General features: G+C 36.0%; 2 protein-coding genes across 7 annotated transcripts; one reads left to right on the plus strand and one right to left on the minus strand.

Annotated features, from left to right (window-relative positions):
* Positions 1-1375: 1375 nt before the first annotated feature.
* On the plus strand, positions 1376-4802 carry TRO (histone H3K4 methyltransferase TRAUCO). The gene is made up of 2 exons (XM_022298682.2): positions 1376-2652; positions 4309-4802. The coding sequence occupies exons 1-2, from the start codon at positions 1626-1628 to the stop codon at positions 4584-4586; spliced, it is 1305 nt and encodes a 434-aa protein (XP_022154374.1). The 5' UTR covers positions 1376-1625; the 3' UTR covers positions 4587-4802.
* Positions 4803-6151: 1349 nt separating this feature from the next.
* LOC111021614 (Pentatricopeptide repeat (PPR) superfamily protein) lies at positions 6152-11750 on the minus strand. 6 transcript variants are annotated; one of them, XM_022298627.2, is made up of 6 exons: positions 11568-11750; positions 10227-10376; positions 7554-10112; positions 7340-7449; positions 7181-7260; positions 6152-6455 (listed from the first exon to the last, which is right to left on the minus strand). In XM_022298627.2, the coding sequence occupies exon 3, from the start codon at positions 10067-10069 to the stop codon at positions 7742-7744; it is 2328 nt and encodes a 775-aa protein (XP_022154319.1). In that variant the 5' UTR covers positions 10070-10112; positions 10227-10376; positions 11568-11750; the 3' UTR covers positions 6152-6455; positions 7181-7260; positions 7340-7449; positions 7554-7741. The 6 variants fall into 6 exon arrangements, with proteins under 6 accessions (XP_022154319.1, XP_022154322.1, XP_022154323.1 ...); XM_022298630.2 differs by having other exon boundaries at positions 7554-9401; positions 9615-10376; positions 11568-11749; XM_022298631.2 differs by having other exon boundaries at positions 7554-9842; positions 11568-11747.
* Between the last annotated feature and the right edge of the window lie 62 nt (positions 11751-11812).

Here is an 11812-nt window from a genome sequence, read left to right on the forward strand (position 1 = left end):
AATATATATAGAAAGAGGTTAAATATATAGTTTAGTCTCTAATACATGATATGCAAATAAATTTAGATAATAAAGTGGAATTTGTTATTTGAACATCCTTCGTGACAATAAAAATGTTTTTTAACCACTACACTAGACTAACGCTCATGTTTCAATTTTATTTTTATTATATATTTAATATTAAATTACATGATTAACCCTTGAACTTTCTTTTATATATAAATATTATAAAATTAACCCATATGCCCATGAGTTTTCATAAATAGCCCTCACAAACTAACAAAAATTTGATATCAAAATCAATATTCTAAAATAGAAATAGAAGTTAGTTATTTGATTGTGCAATTTTTTTTAAAAAAAAATTATTTTCATATCAATTCTTGTAAGTTTGTGAGGTGATGGATCAAAATGAAAATTGAAACGATGAAAATTTCATAATTTAGGAGTTAATTATCCATGTTTCTTTGGTATTATTATTACCACAAAAATAGGTGCAGCTAAATAGTTAAGATTTTACCTATGTCAGTGTTCATCAAATATTGCAAATTTAAATAGGTAATTTCTAAAAATTTTATTTTTGTTTTTTAAATTTAGCAAAAAATTCAAATGTATTTTAAGAAAGGTAAAACATACCAAAAAAATCGAGAGAAAGCAATAAATTAAAAAAATAAAAATAACTAAAAATAAGGTGTGTTTGATTACTATTTTTTTTATAATTAAGCTGCTAAACGCTACTTTCAGTTTCGGCTATAGTTTTTTTTTATTTTCGATTGACATTTCAAATATACTATTATTCAAATTGAAAATTTGGTCCTCAATCTTTCAAAATTTTCAATTTTATCTTTTAAATATAAAAAATCTCAATCATTCCCGTTGATAATATATTAAATTATTGTTTTATGAACATATTTAGGTATGTGAATGAATTTTTTTTTTTACAAGTGAGGATGAAGATCTGAACTTATCACTTATTGATCAGAGATAGATATCAATTAACAACTAAGCTCACATTGACATATGAATGTATTGCTGACATGTTATTTGAAACTTGAAACTGAACCCGTCCCTAAGCAAAAATCAACATAATTTTAATACATCATATTCCTATCGATATTTTTTTTTTCGTCAACACCGATATTAATATATATATTTTTTTAATAAAATCAATATTTGAATATATATATAGTATAATATGTAGGGGTAGAGGATAAGCTCACGTCTTCAAAATATGTCAATTATCGCTCAACTATGCTTATTTGACCGATATTTGAAACTTAAAACATACATATCTATATGATTAAGAGATATAGCTATGACTCAATTTTTGTTAGAAACTTAGAACTAAAAAAGGAAAAGAAAAAAAAAGAGTTTTTTGAATTTTAGAAGAGAGGGAGACTTGGAAGTACCCAAAATTTGTCCCTTCAATCTCTCAGCCCTATCTGTCGAGACTCCAATTCCAATCCAATTGCCTTCTCCTTCTTCTTCTTCCCTCCGGTTCTTCGTCAAAATTTAGTCCGAATTTTTCAAGGTTTCTGTTTTCAGAATCGTATGTGAAGTAGACGGAGCATCACTCTCCTTCTTCCACATCACTGCCCGATTTGTCAAACCCTATTGGGCTCGTTCTCATGGATTCCCTTCGTTCCACTTACAGAGACGAAGACGATGAGGAAGACGAGTCGGTTCGCGCCACCGGCATCGACCCACCGGAGCTTGCTGATCCACCAATGGATGCCAATGTCAGTGCCTCCTCAACGGAGCCCCAGGACGGTACCAGACAGGACCCACCCGACGCCTCTGAAGACATCTCCGAAGAAGAACCCGCCTCCGACGACACTGAGAAATCCGCTAAGTTGGCGAAGTCCCCAGCGAACGACGACGACGATGAAGACCCACCTCCCAAGAAGCAGAAGCAGTTGTCTTCGCTTAATCTCCAGCCTGCGGAAGAACCCAAATCGCCTTTGCTGGAATCCACCACTGCTAAGAACAACGGTTCCAGGAGTGCCAATGCTGCACCGGCGGCAACGGCTTTGAATCCGAAGAAATCGAAGAAGAAAAACAATAATGTTTGGGTTACAAAGTCGACCCGGAAGGGGAAGAAGAAGAACAAAGCCAATAACAATCACAATGCCCCAGCTGAGGACCCTGTTTTGATCACTCCAGTTCCGAGGTTCCCTGATAAAGGGGACGACAATTCCGATATGCAAATATGCTTATCGAAGGTTTACAAGGCGGAGAAAGTTGAATTGACTGATGATAGAATGAGTGCTGGTAGTACAAAGGGGTATCGGATGGTGAGGGCCACTAGAGGGGTGGAGGAAGGGGCATGGTATTTTGAAATCAAGGTGGTGAGCTTGGGGGAGACGGGGCATACTCGGCTCGGATGGTCGACGGATAAAGGGGACTTGCAGGCGCCAGTTGGGTACGACGGGAATAGTTTTGGATACAGAGATATAGATGGAAGTAAGGTGCATAAGGCTTTAAGAGAGAAATATGGGGAGGAGGGATATAAGGAAGGTGATGTTATTGGTTTCTATATCAATTTGCCTGATGGGGCTCTATACGCACCCAAGCCGCCGCATTTTGTTTGGTATAAGGGGCAGAGGTACATTTGTGCTCCTGAAGGGAAAGAGGAGCCGCCTAAAGTAGTTCCTGGTATGTTAGAATTCTTTACTAAATCCTGACAAATGATGCATTCTATGTTCATTTTTTCTTTAAAGTGAAGTAGTGAAGATTGTGCTATATTGAGAATATTACAACTGAAGCTTGAATGTTATATAAATAGTTATTCCCTCTTAACTTGTGCTTTTGACATGTTATTTTGTTTCGGTTTTCAATTCGATAACACCTTTCTACTGGTGAAAGTTAGTTTGGCAAACTGTTGGGGTCCTAGTTATCCAGTCCTGCCGCCCTGTGAGACAACTGGTGAAGAAAAAACATAGTTGGAGTTTAAGCCTTTTTGACTTGAAGTTGCTATAGTAAAGTTTGGGTTTTATCGCCATTCATCTTAAACGAAGACTCCTTTTGGGTTTTTCCTTTTTAAGAAGATACATGTGTTTCATTGACTCCTCTAGAATTATGTTTTGTATCTGTTCGTGTTTCCATCTAAATTTGAGTCATCTGACACTGATAGTTTGGAGATTCTTAACCAATTTGATGCTATGTATGGTGCTTCGTTTGAGGAAAAATACTTTATTTATTCTGGCTAAGGGAGGATATAGTTTCCCTGACCATTCCTTGGGTGGAAGAGAGAAGCCATTATAGTTGAACTATTCTGCATGAGCAATTTCAGAGAGAGAGAGTTTTACCATATATACTAAGAAAAGTGGCTTATAAAAATAGGAAATTGAGATCAATGATTTCAACTCTCAAATATATGCACTGCAGCTTTTCTAGGAAAAAAATCCCTGGAGTATCAGATCATATCAAATACAAGGCGTATGTTTTGTTTCTAACTTATTCAATACTACGAATGGCTAGGAATGACTGTCTATGTTTGTACGTTTTTAGATGATAGGACCAAGCCACCCGTTTACTCTAGGAGGTACAAACGCTACAAAGAAGTGGGCCAAGAGGGTAAGGGCAGTGAAGGGCTGTTTTTTTTTCCTTGGGGGGGGGGGGGGGGGGGAATGGAGCCTCGTTTGGTCTTTTGAACATAGGTGATGGGAGTTTGTTATTTGGGTTTGCGGTGGGAACATTTTATGGGAACTATGGGAGATAATGTGAGGGACAGTTAAGAATCGAGTAAGGAAGGGCTGGTTGCTGCCAATAGGAGAGAGAGATAGTCCTCGCTAAGAGCTCATACCGTTTGGCTATTTTCCTAGTAATGAACAATCATTTTGTTACGTTTTGACTAATTGAATTTTGTTGGGTTTGTATCATCAATAGGGTGCAGAGATGGAAGTATCTACTTAGATGCATGCTCTTTCGTATTTTAAAGCTGACATAGTGTACACATCTATTCTTTCCTATTTCCCCCTTCTGTTCTTGTGGGTCACATCTATCTATTCATTAAGCTTCTGGCAAGAGTGATTCTATTTTTTTTCTTGTAAAATGTTTCAATATGTGCTGTTTTTCCACAGTAGGTGGTTGTTAGATATAATTTACAAGTAATTTAATCTACGAGTCAAGTTGGTTATCTAGTGATTGATTGAGGATCAGGAACTAGAGATAGATGCCCCAGCAATCTGTTGCATTTTGCCTTTTGTTTTTCATTATCTTCTCTTCTTTCCCTTTTTACTAGTTGAACTCATGATTGAGATACTATCTCCTTTATGACGTTACATGATGGGTCAGATATTCATCGTGCAGGAAGTGAGATTTCGTTCTTCAAAAATGGAGTATGCCAAGGGGTAGCTTTTACAGATCTGAATGGAGGTCGTTATTACCCTGCAGCTTCAATGTACACTCTACCCAATCAACCAAATTGTGTCGTCAAGTTCAACTTTGGCCCTGATTTCGAATTCTTTCCTGAGGACTTTGAGGGGCGCCCTTTGGCACAGCCCATGGTCGAAGTACCTTACCACGGGTTTGACAACCAAGCCGAAAATGGAGTTTCGAGTGAGAAAAACACAGTAGTTACCAAGTAGTACCATTTTTTAACCACACCAACCACTGCCTGAGTTGATTTTTTTTTCCTTTTAGTTCATGTGCATTAGGACTGATGGATGGAAGGATGAGTGGTGTAAATTTTTCTAGCTACAATCAGCAGAAGAGAGCAATTTTCTATGTGAGATGTAGAGAGACACAGTGCAGGATCCCAACAATATTTATATAATTTGATTGGGTTTCTTCCAATTCCATAATTCAAAGTTGCATTGATTATTCTTATTTGATTGGGAAGCTAATGATCTGATTTCATTTTGATCCAAAACAGCTAAGTAGATAATTTTGTAAGAGATGAGATGTCACAGTGATATCATATGAATGGTTTTTTCAATTAGCATAGTTAAGATACCGATCTCCTATGCTCAGATACCTATCTCCGATCAATAAATCGTGAGTTCGAATCTCCACACAGCTGTTGTTCTAAAAAAAATATAGGCGTACATCATCGCAATTTAGCAACTATGTGGGAAATTAGAAAAAAAGGGCAAAAGGGATGCAATTATTTTAAACTGTAATGGCCAATTGGCAGTTACTTAAATGTTGGAGACTGGTGAAAAATAAATTAAAACACAAGAAAATTAAATAAATAATAGAATATTTTAGCAATGTAAAAGTTATTTAGGTCAATTATTATTACAACTTAAAAGACGAAAAGTGTTACTTAAAGACATCACTATTTCTTACTAGGCTTTTCATTTGGTTTTGGGAGGTTTGTAGGGGCTGTCCATGTTATATGAGTAAAAAAATTTCTAAATTCTGATAAATAAAAATTTAGTTCTTAAATTTTTAGATTAAATTAGAATTTTAGATCGCGAGCTTTTCAAGTTTTCAAGTTTATATTTAATAGGTTCTTAAACTCAAAAAAGTATATAATAAATTTTTGAAGTTTCAATTTTGCATCCTACGAACTTTAAAAAGTGTCTAATAATATTTAAGTTTTCAACTTTGTGTCTAATAATTCACTGAATTTTTAATATCTATCAAGTCTAATCGACTCAATTTTTTTTAATTCATGAACATTTGACATAAAATAAAAAATTAATAATATGCTCGACACGAAATTGTTCAGGAATTTATTAAACACAAACTTAAAAATTCAAATACTAAACTTGTTTGATTTCCCAGTAAGTCAGAAAGATAATAAATAAATAAAATGAGTGGAAGGAAAGCGACTTCAAATGTTCAAAAGGTCATTTTCAATACGATATATTGCAATATCGAAATGTAAAAATCCAAGCAACTTATGAAAATTTAAGTTCCAACCCGTTCTAGATGACTTCAAATAAAGCAAATGAGCAAAAAAATAAAACCCAAAAATATCTAAGTAAAACTACTCTTTTACATTCTGTTTTTTTTTTTCCTTGCAATGCAAAGATCCAAGCAATAACTTATGAAAATACAAGTTCCAAAACATTCAATACCATTATATGTTCTAAACAATTTCAAGTGAAAGAAAAACAAGAATATCTATGGGAAATGATCCTTACGTTTGCCAAAATCCAAGCAACAATCTATGAAAACGCAAGCTCCAATCCATTCAACATCATCTTTAGAATCAAATAACTTTATTCCACATATTTTATATGTACAATGTTAATCAATTAATACAATGGAATGGAGTATTTGTCCATAATTGAAGGGAAGTTGTTTTCTAAGTAAGACAGGTTTTCTTGATTTAAAGTTACAAAATCAAAACCAGTTACAACATATTCGAAAAACTTAATTATATTACGTCGAACTGGCGTTGATTCTACAATTACAATTCGCCAAGGTTTGGACATGTTCAGGTGACCCACCTTGTCTATCAAGGGATTGTTGATAATGCCATGTTGAGTTCAAGACTTTAACACCTAAGAAAATATCATTATTCAAAGGCATTAAAATAAACCAAAAGAGCCAAATAAAAACAAAAAAAATGCAAGACCAATGAACTATTTAACATTAACCAACAAACCATGAAAGTAGAAGTTCAAAGTCATTGAATAGCAATAAAATGTTCAAAATGGCTTGAAGTAAACCAAAAGAGTCGAAGCAAAGCAAGAAAAATGCGAGGCCAATGACTTTAACATTCTTTTTTTTTTTCTTGCAATAACTTGCATTGCCAAAATCAAGCAACAAGCCATAAGTTCAAAGTCATTGAATAGCACTAAAATATTCCAAATAGCTTGAAGTAAATCAAAAGAGTCGAGCAAAACAAGAAAAATGCGAGGCCAATGATTGTTTAACATTCTGTTTTTTCATTCCAATAATCTGCAATGCAGAAATCAAGCAAAAAACCAGAAAAGCACAAGTTCAAACTGATTGAATAGCCCTAAAATGTTCCAAATGGATTGCAGTAAACCAAAATAGTCCAAGCAAAATAAGAAAAATGCAAGGTGACATATTACGCCAACAGGTATGAGTATATGCATTCAAAAGATATGATATACAAAACAACGAATCGTTATAAGTTAAAGTTGAAGATAAAAACTTCAGGGCTTTTACCAAATAGAAAGATTATGTTGGTTGCTGCTAATTTGTTTTATGGGAGAAACAATAGAATCGAGAAGAAAATTCAATTTACAGAAACACTAACCTTTTCTTAGCTGCCCAACTTTCAGATTGATTTATTTCACATTAGGAATCCGCATCATACATCTCTTGGCACTTTTGAAACTGTGCACAATTGACACAGTAAGAACACCTTGCATCACCTATTGCCATATCACAGTTTGCTAAATAACGTAACACATACCGAAATAGATTCTTGTCGATGCCTTGAACTGCACTGAGTTCCAAAAGATGTCACTGTATACATGAAAAGAGAATTGATTTTGTGGTTCGTTCCTTATTATGTTTTTCAATCTGATGCCAAGAATATGAAGATAATATCAGAAAAGGAAAAATGTCTAGTAGCCCATCAACTTAATGACTTCTGAAGTAAAGATAAATTGCAGAAAGTAACATACCTGAAAGCCAAAATATTTTTGAATGTATGTGCAAACACTATCGTTGGTCCGAAGTTCAGGACAAGTGAGGATCGAACTTTTTTCCATTTTGATTGCTAATGTGGCCCTTGAAATGATCCTCGAGATCCCTATGAAGTTGTATAGTCTGAGGTATGAGACACTTTCAAGCAACACTGAAAGAAATTGATTCACAAGGCACTCCAACCGGTTCTCTTCTCCACCCCTCTTTCCTTCATTATGACACGCACTCTTTCGACCTCCTCCCACCTTCCCAAGCAGCCGTACAAGTCAGACAGTATTATATAGTACCCATCATTTTCTGGATCAGATTCAATTGCATGCCTGGCAATCCTTACCCCCATTTCAAATTCATTGTGAAGTTTACAAGCACTTAACAAGGAGCCCCACACAGTGCCATCCGGAGAGATGGGCATTGATAAAACCAGAGTCTCTGCCTCTTGAAGACTACCTGACCTGCCAAGAAGATCTACCATACTAGCATAGTGCTTCAGACTGACTTTGACACCATATTTCTGCATCCTATCAAAGAGACGCCTTCCTTCTTCAACGAGCCCTCCATGATTGCAAGCTGAGAGAAGAGAAAGAAAGGTTAGCGAATTTGGTTTGACATTTGACTCCTCCATTAGTTCGAAGATCTCAATTGCAGATTCTGCATGTCCGTGCATCCCATAACTTGATATCATAACATTCCATAAAATAACATCCCTCTCTTCCACTGCGTTGAACAATTTTCTTGATGTCTCGAGCTCTCCGCATTTTGCATACATATCAATCAATGAAGTTCTAATGGTTATATCAGTCCCATATCCATTCTCCCTTATGTACTGGTGGATCCTTTCGCCTTTATCTAAGGATGCAAGATGAGCACATGCCGAGAGAACTATTACACATGTAATGGCGTTGGGTTTAAGGTTATTTTTGATCATTTCATCAAATAAGACAATGGCTTCAGCAGGATGCCCACTTTGCTTGTAGGATGAGATCAATGTATTCCAGGAGATAATATCCCTTTGCTGTGTTCTATGAAATATCCTCCATGCGGTGGTTAAATTACCACTTTTCCCATACATGTCAAGGAGTGAGTTAGCTATTGATACATTTTCAATTATAGAGTTTTTAATCGCATAGCAGTGTATGGACCGACCAATATTGACTGCCCCAACTTGTGAACATGAAGAAATTACAGAAGCTAAACTGATCAAATCAGGTCCTATGCCTAGAAGTTGCATGTCCCTGAAAAGGTCTATACACTTCTCTTTCTGCCCCATATTGCTATATCCTGATATCATAGTGTTCCAATCTTCTTTGCTACTTTTGTGGAAACTATGGAAGATCTTCTCTGTAGTATTTAAGAGTCCAAACTTACAGTACATTGAGAGTAATGCATTATGAGTTATTTCACTCACCGCATAACATTGTCTCAGAATCCAACCATGAAAGGCTTTTCCTTCAGAGGTTCTATCAGAATTACCAAAACCCAGAACCATACAACTGATAGCAATTTCATCTGGGATGATTTCATCAGCCTGCATTTCCCAAAATAAACTTAGACATTCAGTCATTAACCCAAATTTAGCGTGAACTGCAATAATTGATGTCCAGGAGATAAGATCTTTTTTGTTTAATTTGCAAAAGCAACGGTAAGCTTCTTCAGGTGACCCGCACCTCGAATACATAGAGAGAAGACAAGATTTAATGACTTCAAAACACAGAATTCCAGTTTTTAGAGCCAAACCATGTAAACATCTGCCCTCTACTAAAGCATCCAGATCAACACAAGCTTGAAACCCGCTTCCTAATGTCCTATAATTTGGGGCCCCTCCATACCTATGCATATCAAACAGGCATTTCAAACCCTTCTCACTTTCATTATTCTGGACGTGCCCAACTATAAGCGCAGTCCAAGCAACTACATCTTTAAGCGTAATTTCATCAAACAGAAGAGATGCACTTTCTGTATGACCACATTTGGAATACATATATACTAAAGAAGAACCAACAGCAGAATTACCATAAAATAGCCCAAGTTTCAAAGCTAACCCGTGAATGTTCATGCCATGGTTGAGCATCATTAGTTCAGCGCACGTGGAAAGCACCATGGGAACTGTAAATTGGTTTGGTAGGCTACTTGAGGCTCGCATCTGGAGGTAGAAACCGAATGCCTGCAAGTAGTCACCATTGGAGAAGTGGGATTGGATAATGGAATTCCAAAGAAATCCGTCTTTAGGATGAATTGAATGAAACAAATGGGTGGACAATGCGGGTTGCCTGTGAGAAGCATAAAAGGACATGAGCTTCGTAGCAAAGAAGACATTTTTCGAGTTGCCAGTGGTGATAATCAAGGAATGAAATTGAAGAAGAGATTTGAACGCTAAAAATTGTTTTGAGAGAAAGATGTGAAAACAACTGTTAAGATAGCAAGGATCTAAAAGTGAGCTGAACGGTGAAGAGGAAGAAAAGCGTATGTGAAATTGGCTCGGCCGGAGTCTAAGCATTGAAACTCCTCCAGTGCTATTACTTCCAACTACTGGGGTTTTCCTAATATATAATGATTTTGTGATTAGCAATTTCGTATCGATGTATTCCAAAGTTTGATAAATTTCTCTGCAGTTGAATGTAAATAAATTGTAATAAGCTTAAACTAAAACATACTAAAATTGTAAGTATGTTTAAACGAAGCCCATCGATTTCCTTGTATAGGCCATTCTCGCGTCTCTTCTTTACACCATAAGCTGGAGTTCGCCGCCGTTGCTTGAAGCAAACTCATTGGAGTTCACCGCTGTTATTCACGTGTGCTGCGGCCTGCAAGGAAGAGATTTTGCAATTGTAACTACTATTTTTTTTTCCTGGAATATATTGCAATGCCAAAATGAAGCAACAAACCATAAAAGCACAAGGTCCAAGCCATTGAATAGCTCTGATATGTTCCAAAGACCTTGAAATAATATAAAAGATTCAAAATCAAGGCAAATGACACTTTTTAACATACTGTTTTTTTTCCCTTGCAATAACATGCCATATATTGCTATGCTAAAATGAGCACCAAACCATGAAAGCACAAATTTCAAGCCATTTAATAACACTAAAATGTTCTAAATGGCTTGAAGTAAACAAAAAGAGTCGAAGCAAAACAAGAAAAATGCGAGGCATTACAGGGTGGTTTCATCAAGGAAAACACTAGAGTTATTGGTGCACATTGTGGAAGGAAAGAAACAGCGAGTCTTCAACAACAGAGCACGTTCTTTTGATTCTTTTTATAATTGCGTACAAATTACCGCTTCTTCTTGGTGCCTTAACCACAAGGTGTTTTTTTTTGGAACTACAATCCAACAATGCTTATACAAAATTGGAAAGTTGTACTTCACTATTTTTTTCTTTTGTAAGGCAGGGGCTCACTCATCCCCGGCCACTAGGCTGTTCTTTCCCATCAATACAATTCTCTATTTCTTATTTAAAAAAAGAAACAAAAAAGAAAAAATGAGGCCGATGACTATTTAACATTCTGTTTTTTTTTTCTTTGCCATATATTGCAATAACTTGCCATACAAAAATCAAGCAACAAATCAGAAAAGCACAAGTTCAAAGTCAATCAATAGCACTAAAATGTTCCAAATGGATTAAAGTAAACCAAAAGAGTCCAAGCAAAACAACAAAAAATGCGAGACCGATGTCTTTTTAACATTATGTTTTTCTTCTTGCAATGCCAAAATTAAGCAACAAACCAGAAAATCATAACTTCAAAGTCATTGAATAACACCAAACTATCCAAATGGCTTGAAGTAAACCAAAAGAGTTGAAGCAAAACCAGAAAAATGAGAGGCTAATGACTATTTAACATTTTGTTATTTTTTTCCCTTGCAATGCCAAAATCAAGCAACAAAAATTCAAGCTATGAAGAATAAAACTCAAACTACGAAGCCGACAACACTTAGAAGAGAAGGAAGAAAATCAAGGCGACGAAGAAGAACTAAAACGGTGTTCGGATTAAGTTACCGAGTAAGAACAGCTCACAGGAGTTCGCCACTGGGAGATTTCGCGACTGTCACCAGACGTTCGCCGTGATCGTCGGCTGGAAGTTAGCCGCCGTCGCCTCAGTCCGCCTCCGATTCCCTCCTCAGTCGCCGGAAAAAAATGGGTATTTTTTTGGAGGATTCGTCTGCGTGCATGATAGAGTGTAGAAATTTGTTGGGATTTCAATTTTGAGAAGATTTAAAAGGGCAATAGAGTCTTTTCACATC

This window comes from Momordica charantia (assembly GCF_013281855.1).
Source record: "Momordica charantia cultivar OHB3-1 chromosome 6 unlocalized genomic scaffold, Mcharantia_2.0 BLBB01000006.1, whole genome shotgun sequence".
Taxonomy (NCBI): Eukaryota; Viridiplantae; Streptophyta; class Magnoliopsida; order Cucurbitales; family Cucurbitaceae; genus Momordica; species Momordica charantia.